We start from the raw sequence: 14,750 nt of genomic DNA, 5'->3' as shown, positions 1-14,750 counted from the left end.
TATGAGCCCTGACCTCAATCCTATTGAGCATCTTTGGAAGGAGCTGAAACATGCAGTCTGGAAAAGGCACCCTTCAAACCGGACACAACTGGAGCAGTTTGCTCATGAGGAGTGGGCCAAAATACCTGCTGAGAGGTGCAGATGTCTCATTGACAGTTACAGGAAGCGTTTGATTGCAGTGATTGCCTCAAAAGGTTGCGCAACAAAATATTAAGTTAGGGGTACCATCATTTTTGTCCATGCCTGTTTCATGAGTTTATTTTTTTACATAATTCTGTTGAAGCATGGTTGAAAAACAATGTCTGACTTTCATTGGTTAACATTTATAGAATTTTAATTTATTATTACTTTTGTCAGATTAAAGTTATTTCTGTGACCATTGTGACTTTTTCTTTCATTGACCAAAGGGTACCAACAATTTTGTCCACGTCTGTATATATATATATATAGCAAAAAGGAGATTTGGCGGCACCAGTCTGTTGGCTCAGGTGCTATGTCCAAAGGAATGAGCTTTTCACCTTCTAATATATGCAGAGAATCGGACAGCACTCCAAGACTTGAAAAAAGTAAATCTTTATTCACCCATGTGAAAAATAATTGCAACGTTTCAGCTCACAATCGAGCCTTTCTCAAGCAAATTGCTTGAGAAAGGCTCGATTGTGAGCTGAAACGTTGCAATTATTTTTCACATGGGTGAATAAAGATTTACTTTTTTTCAAGTCTTGGAGTGCTGTCCGATTCTCTGCATATATATATATATATATATATATATATATATATATGAGTTCACAATGAAATGTATGAGATGCACGGTACTGAACCAATCAGCTTTATTGATGGAGACCCTCAAGTCATTTACAATAGATAAACTGTCTTTAATATATACAATAGATGACCCAATAATATGTATGTTTTAGGTGTAGTGGGCAGTATTGGAGCCAGTGTCGCAGTAACTTGTGCTTTTCCAGTCACTTTAGATACAGCTTAGCCTCTCTTGAAGATTCTCTTGGCTTCAGTTCCCTCATAGAGGTATGTCTGAAAGGGAATTGAGATGCATGGGAGTGAAGTGACAAAAGGCATGGAACAGTATACAGCGATTATATCACATGAAAAATTTATGTTGTTTCCTTAAAGGATCAGCAAAGAATGAAAAAATAATAATTCATAACACATATAGAATCAGGATAGCAGTGTATATACTGCCAATTGGGGGTCATTTACAACTCAAAAGAGAAAGTCACCCAACTTTTCTAGATAGCTGAATATCTAATCTGACTAGTTATGCAGGGATAATTCCTCCCTTCAATGCAAAATTGTGCAGATTTGCGTTTCATCAGCTTTGGAAAGCTGGGTAACATGTAGAGGTAAGCTGGAGATTAAACTACATATATAATACTGTATACACTCATGGTTGTCCTGATATATTTATTGATATAGTGTATGCATAATGTATGTACCAAGTGTGGTCTCCATTACATCTCTGAAGAGGTTGTTGGCCAGCCTTCTAAAGACTGCTGAATTCTAGAGATGAGCAAATTGTTTCTAACGAATAGATTTGTCTCATGAGCAGGACTTCTTCACCTGTGGTGGGCTGTCCAGTTACAGTAAGATTGACAGAGCTGCAGAATGCCTGCTCATCCTATTTATGGATTGGTTAATTCCAAGTATTGTAAAATACCGAGTTGGATTTTCTAGCCAGTAGCCTGGAAAAGCTGAGTAACAATCCCCATGACAAATCCTCCATACTGTAGCATAGCTAGACAGATTTTTCATTCAGGGAGCTGTAATGGGGACTGCAAAATACTAAGGGGGTCATTTATTATACTAAAATATGCCTATATTAGGCATATTTCAGGAGCAGATGGCAACTTTTCCCCGCTCACGCCAGGTATAAAATGTGGATGTGGTGTGGGCGGGGAAGTGGTTGGGCCAGCAGGTCAGTCTCATTCATCATTTTTTACGCCTGGTTTAGGAGTATAAAATGATCTAAATGTAAGTCGGCAAGGGAGCTGTCAAACATTTAGACTGGCACTGGATGCGCCGAAGGTATGGAGAGGCCTGCGCCTTTTCATGTAGAAAGAGCTATAGGTAAACTTTACTTGGCTTTTATGTTATGCTTTTTGCTTGTTTTTCAGGTTTAGTGGTCTTCTAAGTAATGCTTCCACTAGTCTTCCAGTTATTAGTTTACAGCAGTTCACTGTATTTCACACTTTCTTAAGGTCCCTATAAGCATTATACTATACTATATGCTTAGTAAAGCATGTATGGGGAGCTCCTGTATCTTGTCCGATAGATGATGTTAGGGGAGAAAAGGATAGCAAGGATGGACCATAGACTCAATGGACAGGAGGGGTCCTCACTGACTTGTGGGAGAGTTGTCTAGGTAAGCTCTGTGACCTGTTAAGAGGTTAGGAGAGATTAGAAGAGCTTTCATAATCAATTATTGTGAATGGTGATATCTGTCATTGTAATTCTGCCTGTGATGATAATGCAATGGCTACTGAAATGTTTCATGCACAGAATAGCAAATCTCAACATGTATATGTTTAGGCCTACTGTGAAAACTCCACAATTGTTGGTATTTTTTTTAATATAGATAGTGACAAAAAATTAAAACAAAAATTGCCCAAGAAAAAAAAAAAAAGTTAACAATAAAAACTTTAATTAAGCAATAGGTCATTTTCTGATGACACATTCCCTTGAAATCTCACCTGTACAAGCTCATCTCCAACTAATACTCTTTGTGTCTTCAGTTCTTTTCCGTTGTCTTTCCTGACAAAGGTTCCTACAAGCTTATCACCCTCTAGCGCCCAGGAGCCCTAGATGTGGAGAAGAAAATGCAGCCGTCAGTGACACTGCTCCATCATGGCTAAATCACATTAATTACATACTGACTACAGAGCTGTTGTCATCATTGAACTAATTGTAGTGCTGGGTAGATAGAAAAACACATTTTTGTTCAATATGCTAGTAAGTCACAAGTGCCCTTTGAGGTGGTTTCAGTTGCGGCAATTGCTCAGTGTCACCTCCACATTCTTTGCCCTGCTCATCCCCTTGTCTTGAATGACATTCCCTTTGCTGTCCAATGTCACTCTCAGCAGCTGAACTCTTGTGCATGCACTGTGTGATTGCTGGACAACGCATGCACAGTACCATCTATTCTGTCCATTAGCTACAGTGACGTGCTGCAAATGTGCCGCATATACAGTATGTGCAGTAAATCACTAAAGCCAATAGACACAGGCTGTAGAGTAGTGTCCATGCGTGAGATTTCAGCACTGCTGATGAGTGACGTTGGACAGCAAAGGGACTGTCAACCAAGACAAAGGAACAGGCAGGGCAGGGAATATGGAGGAGAGATTATGCAATTGCCACAGTCAAAACTGACCAAAGGACACCGATTTGTACATTACATAAAGCTTTCTGGGCCCCATCAATAAAGTTATCTATGTAACGTGTGTTCCACACCCCTGCCTGGATCTCTGACAGACTCCCTGTAATGCCTTATTAATCATTATATCAATAATGTACACATTATGTATACCACATGGACTTAGCTATAAGGGAAAAGAAAGATACACTTGAGCCTGGCTCTGCTATCTCACATTCTACATATCCAATCTGATGTTTTGTCCTGGTATTTTATGTACAGTGTCTGATTGCTACACTCATTGACCTCATAGAGACAGAGAAGTGAAGCAAATTCTATACATATAACAATCTATGGATCTGAACCCATAGTATTAGTACATTAGACATAAGAATTGTCATTTTCAGCAGGGAACCTGTCAGGCGATGTCTGCTGCCCTATCTGAGAGCAGGGTATGATAGAAGTAGGGAAGATGAGGCTTATATGATTTGGAGCAGGGTAAATTCTAGGAGAAACAGTAAGTTTTTTAATTATCTTTATGCTTAGTTTCAAAATAAGACCTTTAAAATGATATCCAGGATCTTTTAAAAATATCCCCCCACCCAAATGTACCTGTGAAGAGATCTATACTTACCTGCCCGCCACCAAGCCACTCTGTTCTGGCCCCATGGCTTCCAGGCTGTCTTCACTGTACTTGCAATCCCCATCTGTCAACTTTCTCATAGACGGGGTCACGTGCAGCACTGCAGCCAATGACTGACCTCAGTGTTGTTATGCGCCCAAGCGGCACCTCACTTCTGGGTCAGATGTCCCCTAGGGACATGTTACTTACTGATGCTAGTCATTGGCTGCAGCAGCATATGTGATCCCTTTCATGCAGATGTTGACATGCCTGAAACAGAAGTCCAGTGAGAACAGACCAGGAGACATGAAGCCCCACTGACTGAATGAGAAGAGAGAAGCACTCACAAGGTGCATTGTCTCTCCTCGCTGCAGGAGACAGAAGTGAGATGGACTCAATAGAAACTCTATGGGCCCATCTCGAGTCTATCTTCTGCAGTGAGGACAGAGAATGTGTTATGTCTCAGCATATGGCATATCAACAGTTTTTTCAAAGTACAGGGACACTTAAAAAATCCTGGAAATCTCTTTAACATACCATGTGCTTTCTGACCTATGAGTAAGATTTTGATTGATGTTATATGGCAAATAATATACTACTGACTGTGGCATACTGAGCTTGGATATTAAACTAGCCAGGGCTATTTGTTCACTTACTGAGAGTTCTGTTCCATCTGCAAGAGAGTACTCAAAGGTAACCCCAAGCGTGAAGTTAATTTCAATGCTTCTGAATGTGCTAGATTCCTTCACATTAAACTTGTCCCCATCTTGCTGGATTATGATCTTAAGGTTATCATGTGCAGCCAGTTTTCTTTTCATTACATTAACACCTGCAAGAGAACATGGTATATGTTAGGTCTCATTCACGTCTGTGTCAGTGTTTCATCTGTGAGGGGTCCATGTGTCCATTTCCTGCCGTCTGTGCTCTACTAGGCTGAAAGGCGATTTTCAGTGCACCTCCCACTAATGGTCAGTGAAAACCACTGACAGAACACAGATGTCATTCATGTCCACTGTCAGTGGTTTTCACAGAACCATGGACTTTAATAGATTCAAAGTAGTGAATTCCTTCTTCTGAATGTCTGAAGATATGACATTTATATGAAAAGAATTAGTAATTAATGATGTATATGAAGCCTATTAAGTACATTTTGACTTTGCTACAATCTACGACAGGATATTTGCTAACGAATAGTATATAACTTCCAAATACTTGAAGTGAAGGGAAAGAAGAGAATAAATAACTTACCCATAACTTCCATAAATTTTTCATAGTTTTCACTCTTATCAACTTTCCAGGTTCCGTTGAAGGTCATGGTGACGGCTGAAGGTGAGATCTAGGATGCACAGAATGTTCAACCCAAGATGCAGATGTGTGTGTCTCCGTGCTATTTATTCCTTCCCGTTATCTGTAGGCTGATCACCATGTGATATGACTGGCTAAAGTCTGATTTGAAGTCAAGATGTTAATTAATAGATTCTCCACCTTCAAAAGGACTCACCCTAGCAGTGCTAACCTTTGCCCTGAGTCTCTATTGATTGCTAAATAGTGCATAGTATGTAGTTCACAGTAAGCTCAAGAGCTAGTGGAAATTTTATGGCTGCACAAAGCAATTACTGTAGACAAGTATCTTTCAAATTTTTCTCTGTGTGTAGCATAGTCCTTGAAGGTTTTTTGCCATATAAATAAGAGTAACATATTGGGGACTTCCACCTTCAGTGTACTTGTGGACTGTTTTCTGGTTATACGTTCTAAAAAAAGAAGCTTTCAAATGTAAGTCTGATAGAATAGATGGGCTGTTACTTCCTTGGCAGTCAACAGTCCATCTAGAGAAAGTACCTGTTAGGCCCCTTGCAGACGAGCATGTCCGGATTAGGTCCGGATGCGTCCCGGTGCATTGCGGCAAACCCGCGCGAGTAGGTACGCAATTGCAGTCAGTTTTGACTGAGATTGCGTTCCGTTGTTCAGTTTTTATCGTGCGGGTGCAATGTGTTTTGCACGTGCGTGATAAAAAACTGAATGTGGTACCCAGACCCGAACTTCGTCACAGAAGTTCAGGTTTGGGTTCAAGGTTGTGTAGATTGTATTATTTCCCCTTATAACTCGGTTATAAGGGAAAATAATAGCATTCTGAATGCAGAATGCATAGTACAATAGGGCTGAAGGGGTTAAAAAAATAAAAATAATTTAACTCACCTTAATCTCTTCTGTCTTCTTCTTTGAGGAATAGGACCTTTTATGACCTCACTGCACTTATCACATGGTCCATCACATGATCTTTTACCATGGTGATGGATCATGTGACTGGCCATGTGATGAGCGCAGTGACGTCATCAAAGGTCCTTTTCCTGTGCACAGCAAAGAAGAAGACAGAAGAGAAGCCGGGCTGCGCGATCAAGTGGATTAAGGTGAGTTATATTATTATATATATTTTTTTAACCCCTCCAGCCCTATTGTACTATGCATTCTGTATTAAGAATGCTATTATTTTCCCTTATAACCATGTTATAAGGGAAAATAATAATGATCGGGCCCCCATCCCAATCGTCTCCTAGCAACCGTGCGTGAAAATCGCACCGCATCCGCACTTGCTTGCGATTTTCATGCAGCCCCATTCAATTCTATGGGGCCTGCGTTGCATGAAAAAGCAGAATATAGAGCTTGCTGCGATTTTCACGCAATGCACAAGAGATGCGTGAAAATCACCGCTCATGTGCACAGCCCCATAGAAATGAATGAGCCCGGATTCAGTGCGGGTGCAATGCGTTCACGTCACAGATTGCACCCGTGCGGAAAACTCGCTCGTGTGAAAGGGGCCTTAGGGTACAGCCACACATGCAGGTTTTTGGTGCAGTTTTTTAAGCCAAAACCAGGAATTAATTCAAAATGGAGAAGTAACTTTAATCCCTTAAAGGGGTTATCCCATCATAATGATCACTGTTAAATCTGTTAATGATTTGACAGTGATCATTTTTGTAAATATACTTTATTAACAAATTCCCACCGATTTAGGATAAAATTCACCCCCACTTACCTTATTGTTGTGACTCGGTCTCCCCTGGTTACGACCACCGCTCTTCTCCAAAATCCCGATGGTCGCGCTTGCCCAGAAGACTCCTTCTTTTCTCCCGGCCGGTCCGCTCTCTGTCCTGAACGCGCACGCTGCCGCGCATGAATAGTACAGAGCTGCGTACAAGTCACCATTGCGCATGCGCGGCGGCGTGCGCGTTCAGTCCAGCGCGCGGCACGGCCGGGAGAAGACTTCAATCAAGATGAAGCCCGCCCCCAGCCAGAATCCAGGAAGTGAACGCGCGGTGGCAGCAGGTGAGTTTAAAAACGCAAAGTGGGATAACCCCTTTAACACATAATCATGTACATGTATGTTATTTGCATTAGGGGGTTGTATGGAGTGGGCTCACGAGCTGAGCTCACTTCATAAACGGTGAGCACTAGCTGTGTAATACAGCAGACAGCCACTGGCAGCGACGGGGAATGGAGATGACTCTGATCCTGGTCATTTAGTCTCTCAGATGCCACTGTTAATAGCAACATTGCAACATAAAAAAAAAAAGCTATGGAGTTATGTATTAATCACAAGATCAATAGACATATTATGGATATGCAAATGATAATAAATAATAAAAAGATTTCTCAAAACATCTTAATTTATTCAGTATAGAGTATGAGCCTCACACGCAGAAATATACAGTATGCACTTGCATGCCTTGGCATGCTATCAATGAGGTTATTCAAGTATAAAGAAAATAAAGAAATCCATCGTCTAAAAAAAATCTTGGCTTTATTAGAGAACATCAAAATCTAGTGCTTGATGGGCTCCGATATCTTCCTGACAGGAATATATTGGCAAAAGTCTCAGCTTTTAATATCTGCTTGTATGACTAGCCAGTATAGTCAGTGGCATATCCGTTTAGTGCATTTTTTCTGTGATTTATATAATTATATTTTCATCCGCACAATGCTCCGTTTTGTGTAGGATGCCTTTGTGGTGCACGTGGACCACGCCGGCATCCTCCATTGTACGCATTTTTTGCTGGGGATGGTCGTTTGCTGCGGTCCACATGCGGTGGGACTGCTCCCCCAATGAGAAACGCGCTACAGTGTTTGGGGTTTGAGCAGTTCCCCCATATTTGCCACTATATTTCTGTGATTTTGTTTTATATGTATTGAATGTGCATTTACCTGGAATTTAAACACTCTTTTGCACCTGGTAACCTCCATCACACGGTCTGATATGAATGTGGCTTACAGTCTTGCTTTATTCACATTGCATTAGTTGTCCTGCTATGCGGTTGTGTGGAAGCTTGGCTGTGAGCTGGATTTCATCACCTTCAGACCGTGTTCACAGTTAGCGTAGTGGTAGGACCCTTGCCATGCTGAGAGACCGTGACGTGGTGCATGATGGGCTCCGATGTGTTCCTGACAGGAATAGATTGGCAAAAGTCTCAGCTTTTAATATCTGCTTGTATGACTAGCTAGTATAGTCAGTGGCATTTCCGTGCATTTTGTTCATTTTTTGTGATTCATTAACATATTGGAGAAAGTCTGGTATGAGCAAACAATGAGCAAGTCGTAGCGCCCATACCAGACAATAGCCTCCTGAAAATCATTGGATGTCGAAAAAATAAATAACTCCTCCCAATAGGACATGTAGAGATTAGCCAAGGATGGTGAAAATTTAAACCCTTAGACGCTCCTTCTATCTGCAAAAAAATGTGTGTCATCAAAAAATTATGGGATAACAAATTCAACAGCTATTACAATGAGGCATACATCCAAAGAATAAATGCTATAATTAGAAAGCAAATATTGAATGGCAGTAATGGCTAAATTATGAGGGATTCTAGAATATAAACTGGCGACATCCAAACTAATTCAAGTGTAGTTATCCTGCCATCCCAAATTATACATATATGTACTATAGCTGCCAAAACTTGTTTGCTATCATGTAAATACCCATGCGTCATTTGTACTAAGTCCTCTTTCACACGGGCGTCACGTGTGAGGGCTGGACAAGATGTGGGTGCGTTGCGAGAAAATACGTGATTTTTCAGGGTGAGTGCAAAGCGTTTTAATGTGTTTACCACGTGCGTGAGAAAAGTACCCAGACCTGAACCGGGACTTCTGTACAGGGATTGATGTTCTGAAGATTTTATTATTTTCCCTTATAACATGGTTATAACGGAAAATAATAGCATTCTTAATACAGAATACTTAGTAAAATGTCCATTGAGGGGTTAAAAATAATAAAGAAATTGAACTCACCCCATCCACTTGACCGCGTAGCGGATCTCCTCTTCTTTCTACTTTCTTCAGGACCTGGCTAAAGGACCTTTTAATGACGTCACTGCGCCCATCACATGGTCCATCACCATGTGACACAGTGACGTCATTAAAGGTCCTTTAGCCAGGTCCTGAAGAAAGTAGAAAAAAGAGGAGATCTGCTGCGCGATCAAGTGGATGGGGTGAGTTCAATTTCTTTATTATTTTTAACCCCTCAATGGACATTTTACTAAGCATTCTGTATTAAGAATGCTATTATTTTCCCTTATAACCATGTTATAAGGGAAAATAATAAAGATCGGGTCCCCATCCCGATCGTCTCCTAGCAACCATGGGTGGAAATCGCACCGCATCCGCACTTGCTTGCGGATGCTTGCGATTTTCACGCAGCCCCATTCACTTCAAAATCGCAGCAAGCTCTATATTGTGTGTTTTTTCAACGTGAAAAACACACAATATAGAGCTTGCTGCGATTTTCACGCAATGCACAAGTGATGGGTGAAAATCACCGCTCATGTATACAGCCCCATTAAAGTGAATGGGTCTGGATTCAGTGCGGGTGCAATGCGTTCACCTCACACATTGCACCCACGCGGAATTCTCGCCCGTGTGAAAGGGGCCTAAAGGTTATAAATAAAAATTCAACCATTCACTGAGTTGCGTGAGGCTGTGCATGAGGCTTTAGAGATGCGAATAGACAACAGTTCTTGGTAGCCAGGAAGGCATTTTGGATACATACGCTTGATACAAGTGCACCAATGAGCATTAATTGGAGAAATGATTTGTTATATTTTTATTGATTGTGTTTTCTAATAATTTTTATATTCATGCTATGTAAATTTAAATCTTTATGCTTTTTGTATCTTGCATATCATGATATTCTGCTGTGTTTATACCCATGATTCCCTACTTCCGTGTTTGCTCTTATTGGTCCGTAGTGTTTTTAAATGTTTGTTGTCCGGCTATACTTGTATACCATATACAATGAATGTGCGAAATGCGTAGGTTTGCTGCTGTGACCTTGTCTGTTTTTTATGGATATTGTTTACTAATAAAGTCAAGAATTTTTTTGAAGATTGATTCCTTTCTCTTCTTCATACTTGTATGTTTCTATTGGCACAGGTGATCTCTGTGATACCGGTTGGGTGTGCTATCCTATGTTTTTGATGCATTGAGGTTATTATAGTTGCTTGAGGAATGTTTTGCAACAGTGAATGCACTTGTGCACAGAAATCGTCAAGATTGCTATTGCTGCGGTTGCTGACCAATGACATCCCAGATGTGCTCGATGGGAGATAAGTCCAAAGATACTGCAGGCCATAGTAACACGTTTATGTCTTGCAGGCTGCTCACACTAGGGTATGCAACCTGCAGCCAGGGGTTGTAAACGGTTCACTACTGGTTCCATGACCAAATCAATGTAACACTGAGCTGTTAGTGTACCTCAAATGAAGACTACAGAGGTCCAGCCCACACCATAATCCTTGGGAGTAGGACCTGTGTGCAGGGCCGGTGCAAGGATTTTTGCCCACACAAGCGAAGCTACATTTTGGCGCCCCCCCCCCCACCCCCACCACCAGAAACCAGAACTCGTGGGGGTGATGTAAAATGGAGGCGGTAATGTGACATGGAGGGGGATGAGAAATGTAACATGGAAGGGGGAGAAATATGACATGGAGGGGGGAGAAATGTGAAATGTGACATTTCTCCCCCTCCATGTCACATTTCTCCCCCCATGTCACATTTCAACCCCCTCCATGGCACATTTCTCCCCCTCTATGGCACATTTCTCCCCCCATGTTACATTCCCCCCCCCCCCCCCCCATGGCTCAGCGGGAAATCACTGCACTGACATGTGAAGCAGCTGAGGCGACTGATTGGCTGAGTGGGAAAGGTCCTCAAACAACTTGTCGGGACTCGGGAGCCCAGAGAGATATCAGGACCACTACACAGAGGAGATCAGCCGCAGGCGGCGTGCAAGTGATTAATAAAAAATAAAAAAAGTTTCATTTTTCCGCCCCCCCCCCCTCTCTGCGCCCTAAGGCAGCCGCTTGGTCTGCCTTAATATAGCATTGGGCCTGCCTGTGTGACATACCCTTTTGAAGTCCTCTTTTATGCTGTTGCCCGCATGGTCTCTAGACCAATCTCTGATTATCATTGTGTCCGAGACTGAAGAGGATATATCTCCATTCCAGCCTCCATTAGGGTCCTTGCTGTGTGCCTTGATAGCGTTTGAGAATGGTGGCATGAGGTCAATAGAACACCTGTAGCTGGATGTCTGGCTTGTAGGCCAATGTCATCCAAATGCCTTCTGAAGGTTTGTGTAGACACTGTTTTCTACTCTAGGCTTGGGATGTGATATCCAATTTCACTTGCAGTACAGAATTAATCCCTGGGGAGCATTCTTCGAATCAGATGATCTGTCCGTGCAGAAGTCCTCTGTGCACAGTGCCTGCCCCTTTAACAGTGACCTCCACAGTTTTCGCCCCTTTAACAGTGACGACCCCATTAACAGTGACCTCTACATTGCCCCCCCTTTAAGTGACCTCCACAGTGCCTGCCTCTTTAACAGTGACCTCCCCAGTGCCCGCCCTTTAACACCTACCACCCCTTTAACAGTGAACTTCATAGTGGCCGACCCTTTAACAGTGATCTCCACAGTACCCGCCACTTTAACAGTGCCTTCCGCAGTGCCTGTCCCTTTAACAGTGACCTCCGCAGTGCCTGTCCTTTTAACAGTGACCTTCACAGTGCCCGCCCCTTTAACAGTGAGCTCCATGGTGCCCGTCCATTTAATAGTGGCCCCTATGCATGTAGCAGTGTAGTTGTGCTGTCATACGTCATATGACTGAATATATAAGGACCTGCGAACTGCTAAAACCTGTGATCAGTTGTTATGGCTACCTGGAGTAGGACCTGCGAGCTTCTATTGGCTAATAAGGGGCATGTGACCGTGTAAATGGCAGTTCGGATTTAAGTGAAAGGCTTGCTTGCTTCTATTGGCTAATGCAGGTCATATTTTGGGAATATCTCAGGTAGGACCCTAAAGAGCTGAGACCTGGTCTAAAACCTTCCCGGACACCTGATGTACCTGTGTGCCAAATTTGGTAAAGATCGATCCAGTCGTTTGGTCACGCATAAAGAATGTCCAGACAGACGTCTAGACAGACAGAAACTCATTTTTATATATATAAGAGACTTGCTACACCCTGTCTCTTCTATTCTTATCTGGTGTAGGAGTTTTTTGGAAGGGGGGGGGGGGGGGGTAACAAATAATGTTATTTTTGTATAATGATATGAGTGTTTGGATTTAGTTCTTTATATTTTACATAATTCTATTTCATCATTATTGTCTGTGTTAAAAATGCCCATGTACAGAAAATAGTGGTCAGTTGAACAAGTGTCTCTCAGCTCCTCCTGTACATATACATCTCTACTCTTTTTTAGTTCAATTGTATATGGGAAGGTGGGGGGGTTATCAGTAACTGACAGCTATCTGTGTACAAACACTTGCACAGAGAATGCTATCAATCACTAATAAGACAAGCTGCATGTACAGGTCCTTCTAAAAAAATTAGCATATTGTGATAAAGTTCATTATTTTCTGTAATGTACTGATAAACATTAGACTTTCATATATTTCAGATTCATTACACACCAACTGAAGTAGTTCAAGCCTTTTATTGTTTTAATATTGATGATTTGGGCATACAGCTCATGAAAACCCAAATTTCCTATCTCAAAAAATTTGCATATTTCATCCGACCAATAAAAGAAAAGTGTTTTTAATACAAAAAAAAGTCAACCTTCAAATAATAATGTTCAGTTATGCACTCAATACTTGGTCGGGAATCCTTTTGCAGAAATGACTGCTTCAATGCGGCGTGGCATGGAGGCAATCAGCCTGTGGCACTGCTGAGGTGTTATGGAGGCCCAGGATGCTTCGATAGCGGCCTTAAGCTCATCCAGAGTGTTGGGTCTTGCGTCTCTCAACTTTCTCTTCCCAATATCCCACAGATTCTCTATGGGGTTCAGGTCAGGAGAGTTGGCAGGCCAATTGAGCACAGTAATACCATGGTCAGTAAACCATTTACCAGTGGTTTTGGCACTGTGAGCAGGTGCCAGGTCGTGCTGAAAAATGAAATCTTCATCTCCATAAAGCTTTTCAGCAGATAGAAGCATGAAGTGCTCCAAAATCTCCTGATAGCTAGCTGCATTGACCCTGCCCTTGATAAAACACAGTGGACCAACACCAGCAGCTGACATGGCACCCCAGACCATCACTGACTGTGGGTACTTGACACTGGACTTCAGGCATTTTGGCATTTCCCTCTCCCCAGTCTTCCTCCAGACTCTGGCACCTTGATTTCCGAATGACATGCAAAATTTGCTTTCATCCGAAAAAAGTACTTTGGACCACTGAGCAACAGTCCAGTGCTGCTTCTCTGTAGCCCAGGTCAGGCGCTTCTGCCGCTGTTTCTGGTTCAAAAGTGGCTTGACCTGGGGAATGCGGCACCTGTAGCCTATTTCCTGCACACGCCTGTACACGGTGGCTCTGGATGTTTCTACTCCAGACTCAGTCCACTGCTTCCGCAGGTCCCCCAAGGTCTGGAATCGGTCCTTCTCCACAATCTTCCTCAGGGTCCGGTCACCTCTTCTCCTTGTGCAGCGTTTTCTGCCACACTTTTTCCTTCCCACAGACCTTCCCACTGAGGTGCCTTGATACAGCACTCTGGGAACAGCCTATTCGTTCAGAAATTTCTTTCTGTGTCTTACCCTCTTGCTTGAGGGTGTCAATGATGGCCTTCTGGACAGCAGTCAGGTCGGCAGTCTTACCCATGATTGCGGTTTTGAGTAATGAACCAGGCTGGGAGTTTTTAAAAGCCTCAGGAATCTTTTGCAGGTGTTTAGAGTTAATTAGTTGATTCAGATGATTAGGTTAATAGCTCGTTTAGAGAACTTTTTCATGATATGCTAATTTTTTTAGATAGGAATTTTGGGTTTTCATGAGCCGTATGCCAAAATCATCAATATTAAAACAATAAAAGGCTTGAACTACTTCAGTTGGTGTGTAATGAATCTAAAATATATGAAAGTCTAATGTTTATCAGTACATTACAGAAAATAATGAACTTTACCACAATATGCTAATTTTTTTAGAAGGACCTGTATATCAATCTGCTCAGCTCCTCCTGTTCTATAACATTCTGCCTGCAGATTACACAGCATTTGGTGATAGGTACTCTTCAAAGGGGTATACCATGAGAATTGTTTATCACCTATCCACAGAATAGGTAATAAGTAATAAATTGCAGCTGGTCTAATAGGTTTCATAAACATATATGGGGCTCTGATTGACTGCAATAGAATACTGTGGGATTTCAACAGGGGAATTCTGGTTTAGCAATTTTCTGTATTAATGGACAGAAAACAACACTTTATAATTTACTAATAGTG

The 14,750-nt window shown here is 42.0% G+C and overlaps 1 protein-coding gene across 1 annotated transcript; it reads right to left on the bottom strand.

The window, feature by feature from the left end:
- Window positions 1-984: 984 nt before the first annotated feature.
- Window positions 985-5,339, bottom strand: FABP2 (fatty acid binding protein 2). The gene is made up of 4 exons (XM_044304993.1): window positions 5,241-5,339; window positions 4,649-4,821; window positions 2,712-2,819; window positions 985-1,035 (listed from the first exon to the last, which is right to left on the bottom strand). The coding sequence occupies exons 1-4, from the start codon at window positions 5,305-5,307 to the stop codon at window positions 985-987; spliced, it is 399 nt and encodes a 132-aa protein (XP_044160928.1). The 5' UTR covers window positions 5,308-5,339.
- Between the last annotated feature and the right edge of the window lie 9,411 nt (window positions 5,340-14,750).

This window comes from Bufo gargarizans, chromosome 1 (genome assembly GCF_014858855.1).
Source record: "Bufo gargarizans isolate SCDJY-AF-19 chromosome 1, ASM1485885v1, whole genome shotgun sequence".
NCBI classification, from domain to species: Eukaryota; Metazoa; Chordata; class Amphibia; order Anura; family Bufonidae; genus Bufo; species Bufo gargarizans.
The sequence above is the reverse complement of the archived record's forward strand: the minus strand, read 5'-3'. Positions and strand labels throughout refer to the sequence as shown.

Bases quoted from the DNA above. Each gene is read 5' to 3' on its own strand.
- FABP2 (XM_044304993.1), bottom strand. From the start codon at position 5,307: ATGACCTTCAACGGAACCTGGAAAGTTGATAAGAGTGAAAACTATGAA. The intron at 4,822-5,240 runs GTAAGTTATTTA...GTTCTCTTGCAG, and splicing joins AAAATTTATGGAAGTTATGG to GTGTTAATGTAATGAAAAGA. The intron at 2,820-4,648 runs GTAAGTGAACAA...CTCCACATCTAG, and splicing joins CAGATGGAACAGAACTCTCA to GGCTCCTGGGCGCTAGAGGG.